The sequence below is a fragment of the Bombina bombina genome, chromosome 5 (assembly GCF_027579735.1).
Source record: "Bombina bombina isolate aBomBom1 chromosome 5, aBomBom1.pri, whole genome shotgun sequence".
NCBI lineage: Eukaryota > Metazoa > Chordata > Amphibia > Anura > Bombinatoridae > Bombina > Bombina bombina.
Genome location: NC_069503.1, coordinates 4,485,239 through 4,500,601, shown reverse-complemented (window position 1 = coordinate 4,500,601; position 15,363 = coordinate 4,485,239). Strand labels below are relative to the sequence as shown.

At 40.2% G+C, this 15,363-nt stretch overlaps 1 protein-coding gene across 1 annotated transcript in view; it reads left to right on the top strand.

Annotated features, from left to right (window-relative positions):
- Positions 1-14,575, top strand: part of LOC128659680 (uncharacterized) — a 45,517-nt gene extending 30,942 nt beyond the window's left edge. Inside the window, exon 2 of the mRNA XM_053713252.1 lies at positions 3,244-14,575. Within this exon, the coding sequence (XP_053569227.1) occupies positions 3,278-14,227 (10,950 nt within the window). The 5' untranslated portion in view covers positions 3,244-3,277 and the 3' untranslated portion in view covers positions 14,228-14,575. The remainder of the gene's footprint in view (positions 1-3,243) is intronic.
- The last annotated feature ends 788 nt before the right edge of the window (positions 14,576-15,363 follow it).

Genomic DNA, 15,363 nt, shown 5'->3' with positions numbered 1-15,363 from the left:
CAAACTTCCAAATGGCCAAATCTCATACGGACATAGTGTTGGCATTTCTGAGGTCGCATGGGTGGAAAGTGAACGAGGGAAAGAGTTCTCTATCACCCCTCACAAGGGTTTCCTTCCTAGGAACTCTGATAGATTCTGTAGAAATGAAAATTTACCTGACGGAGTCCAGGTTATCAAAGCTTCTAAATTCCTGCCGTGTTCTTCACTACATTCCGCGCCCTTCGGTGGCTCAGTGCATGGAAGTGATCGGCTTAATGGTAGCGGCGATGGACATAGTGCCATTTGCGCGCCTACATTTCAGACCGCTGCAATTATGCATGCTCAGTCAGTGGAATGGGGATTACACAGATTTGTCCCCTCTGCTAAATCTGGATCAAGAGACCAGAGATTCTCTTCTCTGGTGGCTATTTCGGGTCCATCTGTCCAAAGGTATGACCTTTCGCAGGCCAGATTGGACAATTGTAACAACAGATGCCAGCCTTCTAGGTTGGGGTGCAGTCTGGAATTCCCTGAAGGCTCAGGGATCGTGGACTCAGGAGGAGAAACTCCTCCCAATAAATATTCTGGAGTTAAGAGCAATATTCAATGCTCTTCTAGCTTGGCCTCAGTTAGCAACCCTGAGGTTCATCAGATTTCAGTCGGACAACATCACGACTGTGGCTTACATCAACCATCAAGGGGGGACCAGGAGCTCCCTAGCGATGTTAGAAGTCTCCAAGATAATTCGCTGGGCAGAGACTCACTCTTGCCAACTATCAGCGATCCATATCCCAGGTGTAGAGAACTGGGAGGCGGATTTTCTAAGTCGTCAGACTTTTCATCCGGGGGAGTGGGAACTCCATCCTGAGGTGTTTGCTCAATTGGTTCATCGTTGGGGCACACCAGAATTGGATCTCATGGCGTCTCGCCAGAACGCCAAGCTTCCTTGTTACGGATCCAGGTCCAGGGACCCAGAAGCGATGCTGATAGATGCTCTAGCAGCACCGTGGTTCTTCAACCTGGCTTATGTGTTTCCACCGTTTCCTCTGCTCCCTCGACTGATTGCCAAAATCAAACAGGAGAGAGCATCGGTGATCTTGATCGCGCCTGCGTGGCCACAAGACCTTCTACTACAAGGTCCTTTCAATCATCCAAATCTAATTTCTCTGAGACTGACTGCCTGGAGATTGAACGCTTGATTTTATCAAGGCATAGCTTCTCCGAGTCAGTCATTGATACCTTAATACAGGCACGAAAGCCTGTAACCAGGAAAATCTACCATAAGATATGACGCAAATATCTTCATTAGTGTGAATCCAAGAATTACTCATGGAGTAAGATTAGGATTCCTAGGATATTGTCCTTTCTCCAAGAGGGTTTGGATAAAGGATTATCAGCTAGTTCTTTAAAGGGACAGATTTCTGCTCTGTCTATCCTTTTGCACAAGCGTCTGGCAGAGCTTCCAGACGTCCAGGCATTTTGTCAGTCTTTGGTTAGAATTAAGCCTGTGTTTAAACCTGTTTCTCCTCCATGGAGCTTAAACTTGGTTCTTAAGGTTCTTCAAGGAGTTCCGTTTGAACCCCTTCATTCCATTGATATCAAACTTTTATCTTGGAAAGTTCTGTTTTTGATGGCTATTTCCTTGGCTCGTAGACTCTCTGAGTTATCAGCTTTACAATGTGATTCTCCTTATCTGATTTTCCATACAGATAAAGTAGTTCTGCGTACAAAACCTGGGTTTTTACCTAAGGTAGTTTCCAACAAGAATATCAATCAAGAGATTGTTGTTCCATCATTGTGTCCTAATCCTTCTTCAAAGAAGGAACGTCTTTTACATAATTTGGACGTAGTCCGTGCTTTAAAGTTTTACTTACAAGCGACTAAAGATTTTCGTCAAACATCTTCCCTGTTTGTTGTTTACTCTGGACAGAGGAGAGGTCAAAAGGCTTCGGCAACCTCTCTTTCTTTTTGGCTTCGGAGCGTAATACGCTTAGCCTATGAGACTGCTGGACAGCAGCCCCCTGAAAGGATTACAGCTCATTCTACTAGAGCTGTGGCTTCCACCTGGGCCTTTAAAAATGAGGCTTCTGTTGAACAGATTTGCAAAGCGGCGACTTGGTCTTCGCTTCATTCCTTTTCAAAATTTTACAAATTTGATACTTTTGCTTCTTCGGAGGCTATTTTTGGGGGAGAGGTTCTACAGGCAGTGGTCCCTTCCATTTAAGTACCTGCCTTGTCCCTCCCTTCATCCGTGTACTTTAGCTTTGGTATTGGTATCCCACAAGTAATGGATGATCCGTGGACTGGATACACCTAACAAGAGATAACATAATTTATGCTTACCTGATAAATTTATTTCTCTTGTGGTGTATCCAGTCCACGGCCCGCCCTGTCCTTTTTAAGGCAGGTCTAAATTTTAAACTACAGTCACCACTGCACCCTATGGTTTCTCCTTTCTCGGCTAGTTTCGGTCGAATGACTGGATGTGGCAGTTAGGGGAGGAGCTATATAGCAGCTCTGCTGTGGGTGATCATCTTGCAACTTCCTGTTGGGAAGGAGAATATCCCACAAGTAATGGATGATCCGTGGACTGGATACACCACAAGAGAAATAAATTTATCAGGTAAGCATAAATTATGTTTTTCTCTTAAAATATATATCTTTATCGGAAGTATTTAGCTAAAATCTAATTGTAGCTGCCCCCAGTGCTATTTAAAGGGACAGTCAACACTAGAATTTTTGTTGTTTAAAAAGATAGATAATCCCTTTATTACCCATTTCCCAGTTTTGCAAAACCAACACTGTTATATTAATACACTTTTTACTCCTGTGACTAACTTGTATCTAAGCATCTTCTGACCGCCCCTAATCACATGACTTTTAGTTATTATCTATTGACTTGCATTTTAGCCAATTAATGCAGTGTCTGCCACTAGCCACAGGCGTGATCACAATGCTATCTATATGGCCTACATGAGCTTGCTCTCCCCTGCTGTGAAAAGTAAATAAAATAGAGGCAGTCTTCAAGTGCTTAGAAATTACCATATGCACCTTCCTAGGTTTGCTTTCAACTAGAATACCAAGAGAACAAAGCAAAATTGTTGATAAAAGTAAATTGGAAAGTTGTTTAAAATTACATGCCATATTTGAAAAATTAAAGTTTTGGTTTTTTTGACTTGACTGTCCCTTTAATGTTTACTTTCTTGGTAGTGACATGTGCAAGATATTGTCCTGAGGGCTTATTTTCATTGTTTTTTATTCTAGACTGCTACATCGGGATCTAAATGTGACTCACACAATGCAGAATATGGAGAGAATCCCTACGTCATGTGAGAGTATGGTCACAATGACAACCAGACTGACTACTCCGGACTCTTTTAATCAAGGACCTTTGGGCCACAGCAAACCAAGTGAATTGGGACAGTATCTGTGCATTGAATGCAATGAAGCTTTTGATACTAAGCAGGAGCTGAGTGTGCACAAACAGATCCATGTCATACAAAAGCCATTTACATGCTCCCACTGTGGGAGGGGCTTCCACCACCAGATTTTCCTGGAGATGCATGAAAAAAATCATGAGGGAGAGAGACCTCACACTCCCAAATCTGTAGCAGTATCAAAGCCAAGTGCAGCACAGGGAATGTCCACCAGGAGCCGCAAAGCTGTGACCTCTTGCTTGTCAGATAGTGTTGAGGTGAATCCCAGCACCACAAAGAATGACCATCTAATCAACACAATTGTGAAATTCAAAAAGGAAAAGCAAATGTGTCCAGCACTTGTTCCAAGGGAATGTGTAACCAGACTTGGCTATGCCAGGGTCCCTCCTCGGCAGCGTCGGGATGTGATTGAGAAGAGAACGCCCTTCGAGTTGCGTGTATCAAAGTTTTCTAACACCACAATTCATCTCATAGATGCCTTTGGGAATTCACTAGAATTACTGACTGAGGTATTCAACACATACACTGATTCTGATCCTGAACAGGGCTATAATAAGGATATGTTGGGTGGTCCCTCTGCTGGAGAACAGAAAGCCAGAGAGGATGGGATCTTTAATAAAGAGTCTGATCAGCTCTACCCTGGGAACAAAGAGCAGACAAGTAGCAAAGACTTCACAACACAACAGGCGGATTTAGAAACTCTTTCTTCACCCCGGGAAACTTCAGATCTCTGTGAAGATATAATCAAAAGCAGTGCCTCAGAGAGTGGGCTTCATGAGGGGAAGGGGTTTGAAGACGACAAAGTGGAGCCACTCACGGAGAGTTTCAAACTTGAATTGTCTAGTGAGAAGAGTGCCACTGACCTTGAGGATTCTATCAAAAGTATCGAGCTGGAGGACACTAGTATTTGTAAACCTTGTCCTGATCAGCCAGCCTGTAATATGGAAAGAATAGATTATTCTAAAGGGGTTTTATCTGATAATCTTCTCAATATACTTAATGTTGAATTTCCTGAGTCCGCTGTTGAGGAGAGGCCAGTGATTCCTGGTAGTGATTCTAAATCCCCTAGAAATAGCCAAAATAGCTTGCTGGAAAATACTATTTGTGACATAGACAACAAAGCAAAGGAGAGAGAAATTCTGACTGATGGTGTACAAGAGAAAGGTGAAGAGTGTATTGCAAGCCTGGCTGAAGACTGTAGCCAGAAAGAAGCTAGAGACATGCTTGAAATAGCTGTCACTGAATGTATGGAGGTAGATGAGCCAACTGCGAGTAATGATGTTGGGGTGGATGGTGCCATTTCCCCGTATCCTAATGATAGGAGTGAGAAACTATGTGATAATCAGATGCCGCCTCTAAATAATGTGAAGGTAAACTCGGCAGCAGGTAAAAAGCAAGATGTACCTTTGAGTGAAGAACCTGATGTATCTGACACATCTCACAGCAACATGGTCTCTCTTATAAAATCAGATGTAGTGAAGACTGGAGAGGATCAAAGTATTTTGAATAAAATTGACTCTGATCTGTCATTTAAGGAATTGTCTCAATCACAAACTGCTGTCAATGCAGACACAGATAATCCTGCAGAAGGCTCATTGCCTGACACAAATTGTGACAATGAAATTAAATTAAATTTATTAGAGCCAGTCACTGTTTCTGAAATAACTGAGCCTTCTGACAGTTTTGTTGATCTAGCAGTACATGACCAGAATTCCCCCGTTACATGTGACTTTAAGGGATCTGATTCTGATCCAGTAAGAGAGAAAACTATGAACTTAACAGCAACAGGAACATCAAGTGGGAAAAACGATAGTTTACTAGACTGCCAGAAAATGTCCACAGAAACCTTGTTGCAAAGAGAACTGCTATGCAAGTTAGGTGTTGATGACCAGGCAGTGACCCATGTGAAAGATGGTAACCGTTTGTCCCCAAGACAGTATGATGATCAGATGGTGAATCATGAAAGTTATGCAACAATGATTGATATTTCTAGTGGAAGTAATGGCACTGACTTTCATCAAGTCCAAGATATGAGCTTGTTAACAACATATGCTATGACAGAAGGCGAAGAAGAGCTCCAAGCAACATCTTCTAAAAACAGTGTTTCTGATGGTGACCAAATAGATGGTTCAGATGTTAAACAAGATGCCGGCTCACCAAACAGTGACACACAGACATTGAAAAGTGTTAGTGAGAATATTTCAAGCACAAACTTGTCAGAAAAAAATGTACTAGGCCAATCCATGTCTGAGACAAATTCTGATCTCTTTTTAGCATCAAGTGATGGTCATACAATTGATAACAAAATAAACCAAGAGAGTATCCATAATGTTACATTAACTGGGCAAGCAAAACCAGCTGAGGAAAATCTTCATATGCAGGTCATCAGTTCAGAAAGAGAAGACGGTTCAGATGTTAAACAAGATGCCGTCTCACCAAATAGTGACACACAGACAGTGAAAAGTGTTAGTGAGAATATTTCAAGCACAAACTTGTCAGAAAAAAATGTACTAGGCCAATCCATGTCGGACAAAAATTCTGATCTCTTTTTAGTACCAATTGATGGCCATACAATTGATAACAAAATAAACCAAGAGAGTATCGATAATGTTGCATTAACTGGGCAAGCAAAACCAGCTGAGGAAAATCTTCATATGCAGGTCATCAGTTCCGAGAGAGAAGACGGTTCAGATGTTAAACAAGATGCCGGCTCACCAAACAGTGACACACAGACAGTGAAAAGTGTTAGTGAGAATATTTCAAGCACAAACTTGTCAGAAAAAAATGTACTAGGCCAATCCATGTCAGACAAAAATTCTGATCTCTTTTTAGTACCAATTGATGGCCATACAATTGATAACAAAATAAACCAAGAGAGTATCGATAATGTTACATTAACTGGGCAAGCAAAACCAGCTGAGGAAAATCTTCATATGCAGGTCATCAGTTCAGAGAGAGAAGATGGTTCAGATGTTAAACAAGATGCCGGATCACCAAATAGTGACACACAGACAGTCAAAAGTGTTAGTGAGAATATTTCAAGCACAAACTTGTCAGAAAAAAATGTATTAGGCCAATCCATGTCAGACAAAAATTCTGATCTATTTTTAGTACCAATTGATGGCCATACAATTGATAACAAAATAAACCAAGAGAGTATCGATAATGTTACATTAACTGGGCAAGCAAAACCAGCTGAGGAAAATCTGCATATGCAGGTCATCCGTTCCGAGAGAAAAGACGGTTCAGATGTTAAACAAGATGCCGGCTCACCAAACAGTGACACACAGACAGTGAAAGGTGTTAGTGAGAATATTTCAAGCACAAACTTGTCAGAAAAAAATGTACTAGGCCAATCCATGTCGGACAAAAATTCTGATCTCTTTTTAGTACCAATTGATGGCCATACAATTGATAACAAAATAAACCAAGAGAGTATCGATAATGTTACATTAACTGGGCAGGCAAAACCAGCTGAGGAAAATCTTCATATGCAGGTCATCAGTTCAGAGAGAGAAGACGGTTCAGATGTTAAACAAGATGCCGACTCACCAAACAGTGACACACAGACAGTGAAAGGTGTTAGTGAGAATATTTCAAGCACAAACTTGTCAGAAAAAAATGTACTAGGCCAATCCATGTCAGACAAAAATTCTGATCTCTTTTTAGTACCAATTGATGGCCATACAATTGATAACAAAATAAACCAAGAGAGTATCGATAATGTTACATTAACTGGGCAGGCAAAACCAGCTGAGGAAAATCTTCATATGCAGGTCATTAGTTCAGAGAGAGAAGACGGTTCAGATGTTAAACAAGATGCCGACTCACCAAACAGTGACACACAGACAGTGAAAGGTGTTAGTGAGAATATTTCAAGCACAAACTTGTCAGAAAAAAATGTACTAGGCCAATCCATGTCAGACAAAAATTCTGATCTATTTTTAGTACCAATTGATGGCCATACAATTGATAACAAAATAAACCAAGAGAGTATCTATAATGTTACATTAACTGGGCAAGCAAAACCAGCTGAGGAAAATCTTCATATGCAGGTCATCAGTTCCGAGAGAGAAGACGACATTGGCTTATCCTCAGAGGAAACTCAAGGTAAAGATACACAATCAACGAATAACAAATCAAATGTAGCTGTTACTTCGCAATTGATTTGTGACCTAGAAGATGCTCAAAGAATTAGTCCAGTGCTGAGTTGTGATGAGGAAGACATACAGAGAGATGATGATGAACAAGTCTTTGCTTCTGATCAAGAAGCAAATGATATATTAGAAAATAATCAACAGTCTCCGAAAACGATACAAAATGTATCAACAACTCAAAAATATGCTGAAGAGATTTCCGAAGATTACTCTAGAGATAAAAGAGAAACACACACACAGGTGAATGCAGATAGGGAGATCTTAGTTTGTGATCAAGAACCAGATGGGAATTCACAAGAACGTGCTGAATATTTGGAAAATAGTGCTCATAGTTCACCAGAATACAAGAAAGACATTGATTCCTCAATGTCAATAGATTTGCAGTGTCAAATACGAAGTAAAGAAACTGACTTGACTATAATGTTAAACGTACAAGCGATGGATTCATCAGAACAGGGTGCACAGACAATAGGAGGAATCCTGGCCGAAGCAGACAAATCTAATGACCTTTGTTCTTTAGATGTTTCTCAGTACACTGATCAGAGTAAAACTGAAGAGAGTAATGCAGTTACAACCTCGGCCACAAGAGAGGTACACGCAGAGCATAGTGTTAATGAAGATGACTGTAACCAACCTAAGAACTTTAAGGAAGTTAATGACTTGTGTGGCGCTCAAACAGGCACTCTAAGTAGTGACCTGACCATAAGCTCATCCAGTAGAGGCACAGATACAAGTTGTGACAGCAAACTTGCTAAATTATTTAGTGACTCTGAAACTGCTGTTCCTAAAGAAGACTTGGAGCATACTGTTGATGATATAGAAGAACATGAGGATAGTTCAGGCATTTTTTTGCCAAACAAAGATACACCAATAGATGAGACTGATAATCTAGAACAAGATGAACAAGCAGAAGTAAGACAAGATGTTCATACAGCATCTCCGGAACATAATTTGCATGAGCGCACGTTGCTAGTCTGTGAACAGTACAGTGACCAAAGGGAACCCCAACAAGAATTACTTCTTGATAGGCCAATAGAGACACATGAAAACCAAGAAGATAAAAGTTGTCAGCAAATTATTGCTCATGAGAGCAAATCAGAAAATGTTTTAGCTGAGCAAGATGTGCAGCCAGAAGAATGTGGAGATGAACAAACTGCAGAAAATGAAGCACCGAATGAGGTGCCATCTTTATTTGTTGCTGCTGAAAACAAGATAGTGGTGACCTTTCCAGACAGCAATCCACCAGAACAGGAGAAATTCAGCCGAAACAACCGTCATTTTACAGGTGAACTAAGCAATGACTCAGGCATCCAAAATGTATTATCCAAGAAGAGTAATAATGACAAACTTACATTGCAGGTAGAAGATGTTCAGAAGGTTGACTTTGTAAATGCTATCTCTGCAGGAGAGATCACACATGCTGGTGATTTATTTCCACCTGTATCTAACACTTCTGAGCGTGAACAAGTTGGTTCTGACAAATTTCAAGAAGAAACGTCTATAGGTTTTCCTGTAAGGGATAAATTGTGTGAGCCTTCTGATGAAAGTATGTGTGATGTTGAAGACCACACTGTACAAGATCTTTCTTGTAAAGATACCTGTACTACTCCAGAAGCAAGTGTTTTGTTTGAAGAACACATTGCCAACCAAAGTCCTTCAGTTAATATTGGGTTGAATACAAGCGCAATGAGAGACAACAAAGCCATAAATCAGGAGAGTGCTGCAGATTTGGAGCTCCAAGAGGAGGATTTACAAAAGCATGGTCATTCTGGAGACTTGAAATATGAGGCAAACCTGTCATTGGGTGTTTCTACTTCCAGTAGGCTGCATGGCAGTACAGAATTGCAGTGTTCAATGTGCGGGCAGAAAGTGAAGATAAAAGCAGGAGAAAAAATGTTGGTTGTCTGTCATAAGTGTAGTCAGCATGTTAAAAGTGAGGATTATTCCATTATGCTTGAAACCAAAGAGGAGAGAGCGAAACTGTCAGTGGACAAGTTAAAGACTGAAAGCCTCAGCACAGATGAGATATTTCATGATGAAACAAAAGAGGATATGAGCTCTTTGCACAGTGATGTAAAAAATGAAGAGTCTGAATCTGCAGTTGACAAACAGTATAAGTGCCAAAAATGTGACAAAGCCTTCAGAATGCCTGTGCTGCTAGCAAGTCACATGAGATGTCACACATTCCCCCAATGTATAACATGTAGGAGAATGATTCCAATTAAAAATAAAACAAGACGACATGCTAAGAAGTGCACCAAGTGTATTATGCAATCTAAAGAGAGAAAGATAAAAGAGAGAGGCACTGTTCACTTACAGAGAGTTCTAAAACAAAATACAAGGTTAGAAGTCAGATCAGTGGATGAGATTAATACACATGCTGACACAAAGAGTGAAAGTCATAAAGACGTGAAGGTGGTTACCTGTAATGAGAAAGTCAGAGAAACAGATTCTTCACAAATTGACTCACCAGAGCCATCATTCAATAAGCCCAAAAAGGGAAGGCCAAGAAAGATACGAATCACAGATTTGTTTTTGGGGGATCTTGATGTGAAAAGCCCTACAGCTCTCAAGAAAGAAGAGAATGATGTGAGCATAGAACAAAGTGACAAGAAGTGTGAGGAATTAAATATTAAAAGCTCAGCTACTCTCAAGATAAATGAAAATGATGATGAGCGTTTTGAAAGTACTAGTAAGTGTGAGAGCAGTAGCAACATCAACAAAGCCACTGCTGGCAAGGTATACAGGTGTCCAAAATGTGATGCAACTTTTCCTCTCACTGTACTACTTACAAGACACATGAAAAGTCACCGTGGTGCACGATTCCAGGTGTGTCGATGTCATTTGCTTCTCAAAAACAAGGGCAAAGAGATATTAAAAAAATGCAAATATTGTAGAGACAGAGATGAAATTGAATTTAATATTTCTGCAAAGAAAAGACTAAAACAAAATGTGTGTGTCTCTGACCTCCCAGTTTTGAAAAAGAGGAAAGCTGGTTCTGAACAGCACGGAAAACCTGTCTCTCAAATAAAAGAAGTTTTGCACTTGTATCAAAAGAAGAAACTGGTCAAACAAACTACTCTGGGTAAAATACCAAAGAAAGGAATATCTGACCAAAAAGTTCCACAGAAGAGAGGGAGAAAACCAAAATCATTTTTACAAGCTATGGAGACTAAAAAAGATGGAGTGGAAAACCCTGTTACCTTTAAGGAAGATACAAATAATAAGGCCACTGATAAAATAACTTGTGCAGATGAGTCTGTTTTTGGAAATTCTGGTCACATCTCAGGGGTAGCTGCGGAACAAGTGAAAATCTTAACAAGCAAACCTTACAAGAAGCCAATTGATAAGTCAAAGTTTAATCAAAAAGGTCCATTAAAGGGATTGGGTGTACAAACTGGTCATAATGTCACCTCATCAGAGTCACCTGAAGCAGGCAAATACACTACTCAAAAGCCATATATATGTCAAGAGTGTGGAAAAAGTTTTCAATTTGCTAAGTGTCTTGGACTACATATAATCATTCACACAGCAACAAAGTGTGAGTCTTGTGGTTGTAGATTAATGTTTAAAAGAAGGGCTGGACGTCGTTCCAAGAAGTGTCGTGTCTGCAGACTGAAAGAAAAGACGGAAGTTACTGGTGCTACTAAAACTCCTGTAACCACCAAAAAAACATTAGCACATGGTAGAATCCAAAAAGAGAGCAGTATAGCCTATGTCTCAAAGTCTAAAAAGTTACTATCTAAGAACCAGAGTGGCATAAAAAGTCAATATTCATTTGAACACAAAAAACTTTCAAAAGGAGTTAAAAAAATATTGTTAAAAGGACCTTTAAGAGAAACGACCAAAAATAAAGCAAAACTACTTTCATTACAAAAACTTACACAAACTAAGAGAGAACTAAAAGGTATCAACAAAAATTCCAAAGTCCCTGGCAGAAAGAAGAAAGTCCATGCTGATCTGGATGAACCACACACAGAGCAGGCGTGTCCTATTGTGGAGGATGTTTTGATATCGCCTCTATATGGCACATCAGTAAACCAAGATGACAACCTTAATCTGCAAACAGTGGTCACAAAAAATCCTGTAAAACACTTTACTAAGAAGCCTCGAAAAAGACTGGCAATGGACACACCACTACTCAAAACAAAACAAAAAAATGTGTACAAGAAACGTAAATCTTCTGTGAGTGAAAGCAACAAGTCTCAGGGCATGGAGATTAAATTGTCTTCTGATCCGCTACCCTTCACACCAGCAGTGGAGGTGAATACAATGCACACATGTTCTGAACCGAGCCATACAGCTGAGCAGTCCTTCACTTGCAAACTGTGCTTAGAGACCTTCCTCAGCAAGGAGGATTTGGATGTTCATGTCAACAAACATGATGAGGAGAGACCTTTCTCCTGTCCTGATTGTAACAAGCGTTTTGTCCGAAGAAGTGACCTTAGTGTGCATAGTCGTGCACACACAGGAGTGCGTCCTTATGCATGCCCATATTGTCCTTGCACCTTTCGACAGAAGGCCAGCTTGGTTATCCACAGATACACTCACTCTCATGTACAGCAGTTGCTAGCAAAAACATATCCCTGTGATGTCTGCAACGAGGAGTTCCTTGAAGAAAAAGAGTTTGTGATACACCAACAAATCCACACTGAAGAAAGGTCCTTTGTTTGCAAGTATTGTGGCAAAAAGTACTGCAGTGAGGCTAAACTTGCTGTGCATAGTAAGGTGCATACAGGCCCAGGTCCATTTCCTTGCCCAATTTGTAAGAGGCTCTTTGGCTACAAGGCCAACATGGTGAGACATCAAATTTTACACACTAGAGAGAAGACATTTACCTGTGGGAAGTGTAATGCACAATTCCCCCGAAGGGACATATTGATTCGTCATAAGCTCACACATGGGGCTGAGGGGGAGTTTTCATGCAGGTACTGCAAAAAGAACTTCTTGCTGCAGGGAACACTTATAAAGCACCTGAAAATATGCATGGAGAACAGTCAAAGAGAAAGCACTTCCATTCAGGAGAGTGGTGTAAAGAAAAGAAAGCAAGTTAGAGATAATGGCCTTAACAAAAGAAAGAAAGTTAAAGATGAGAATATTGTGAAGAAAAGGAAGCGAATTAAAGAGGATACTGAAACAGGAGAGATACCAAAGAAGCGTAAATTTAAGAAAAAGAGCCAGATTGATGAAAAAAGCATAAATGAAGACAAAAAAATAGAGAAACATGAGACAAATGCACTAGACAAGAGTGTGAAAGATGAAATAAAGGAGAAACATAACACAGAAAAGGCTAATCTAGAAAAGAATGAACATTCAGAGCAAGAGACAGAGGTTGTAATTAAAGAAAATAAAGTTATGCCAATTCAACCGAAAAAGAGAGGAAGAAAGCCCAAAGAAGCAAAAAAGCATGAAGATGCAACCGTGGAGCAGGATTCTGAGGTTGTAATCAAAGCACATAAAGTGATAAAGAAGAGGAAGAAGCAAAAAGAGGAAGACCTTTCTCATAAAGAGACAAAAAGCAAAGTACAGTTAGATGTAAAGATGGAGGGGACTGTAATCAAAACACATAAAGTGATAAAGATGAGGAAGAAGAAAAAAGAGGAAGACATTTCTCATAAAGAGCCAAAAAGCAAAGTACAGTTAGATGTAAAAATGGAGGGGGCTGTAATCAAAACACATAAAGTGATCAAGATGAGGAAGAAGAAAAAAGAGGAAGACATTTCTCATAAAGAGCCAAAAAGCAAAGTACAGTTAGATGTAAAGATGGAGGGGGCTGTAATCAAAACAAATAAAGTGATAAAGATGAAGCAGAAGCAAAAAGAGGAAGACATTTCTCATAAAGAGCCAAAAAGCAAAGCACAGTTGGATGTAAAGGTGGAGGGGGCTGTAATCAAAACACATAAAGTGATAAAGATGAGGAAGAAGAAAAAAGAGGAAGACATTTCTCATAAAGAGTCAAAAAGCAAAGTACAGTTAGATGTAAAGGTGGAGGGAGCTGAGGTTGTAATCAAAGCACCTAAACTTACTAAGAAGGTCAAACAGAAAGAGGGAGAAAAAGTAAACAGGGGACAAAAAAAGAATAAACAGTCAGATGTTACAGAGGAGCAGGAGACTGGGGTTGTTATGAAAACACTTCAAGTTAAAAAGAAAATAAAGACGTTAAAAGAGGGAGACAGTTCTCATGAGGAATCAAAAAAGAATGAGCCTGTCAATGAGGAAGAGGACACTGAGGTTATAGTCAAAACAAGTAAAGTTAAACAAAAGATAAAGAGAAAGGATGCAGAAACTTCTCATGAGGGAGCAAAAAAGAATGAAGAATCAGATTTATCAGAAGATGAGGACTCTGAGGTTATTATCAAAGCTCCTAAAGTAAAACCGCAGATAAAGAAAGAGAAAGAACAGCCTCACAAAACGCTAAAAAAGAATCAACAACTGCAGAAAAAGAAGGGAAAGGAAAGTCGTGGAGAAACCATGTGTGCTGGTGAAAAGAAACCGAACTTAAAAAGCAACAACCCAGCAAAGAAAAAGACAGTAGTAAAAAAGACCCTGGTTGTACGGAAGAAGCAGGGGCTTCTGAAAGAAAAACAGCTGGGAGGCAAAGTGAGGCAGATGACGAAAAAGAAACCTATAGTCAAAGAAAAAAATAAGGACTAAATGCCTCTCTGAAATTCAGTGACACTCCCCTCATCTCTGTTCCTTGGGATGTATTATAACTCTGGCAGCCAGTGGGGGGGGGGGGTAGTGTCACGTTCTATGTTCTATGTCTCTGCAGCCAGTGAGTGGAAAGCCATGATGTATGCTGTCAGTCAATGGTTGAAGAGATGGTTACCTTCTCAAGGTCCTCGACTGCAGATTCTCCTCACTGGCTGAGCACTGTTGTACAGCTTTAAGTTGACATATTACCCAGTACCTGACCTCAGCTCTCCAGGATGTGGCTTGAGGCAGATGACCTCTGTATTAAGTGATTCAATAAAGTCATTGTGATTTGTTTGTGTTTTTAAATGTTGCTGTTTTGTTTTCATTCATTGATACCGTCATTATGAGTTCTTTGGTTCAGTATGAGCTCCTGTTTCTGCTTTGTGGGCTATCCAGTGCTGATAGTCATAAAAAGTATCACCATGCCCTACGTCAGAGCTGTAGGTTCTTAAGATATATCTGTCAAGATGGGCAGAATATATAATCTATTAACTATTTGTTACCTTTTTGTTGAGGTTTTTCCATCTGATTTACCATCTTTGTTTCATACAGGTGGTGAAAGTCCACTATCCATTACTTCTGGGAATTACTCTTCCTGGCCATGAGGAGGCGTCAGATTCCCAAACCCCAAAAGCGCTATAAAACCCCATCTTTCTAGAAACTAGTCTTGTCTTTGCCTTCGCAGGAGGAAGGTTAAGCATAAAGGTGCTTCTGATGTTCTTCTGTAAGAGGGGTTCTCAGACTGATTTGAGGCCTGTTTCTTCTCAGAGAAGTTGCTGTTAGATGGAGGGATGTATGGGGTAGTGGCACAAGTTCTACCCTTTGGGAGTTAGTCACAAGCATTCCACAGGTGTTGCAGGGACCTGTCATTAGCCTCCATCTCTTAGCTCATCAATATACTCCTATTCCATATTGCTGTTATGTTTTAGCGCTGGGTTGGAAATCTACTGGATAATGGTGGAAGATATACAATAGTTGGGTGCCTATGGGTAAGTACATATTTTTATTTAAGGACACTCATTTAGCCTGTTGGGCTATATAGTTTGTGCTCTGTAGCCTGGGGACAGTATATACAGGGACATTCAAGTCATAAT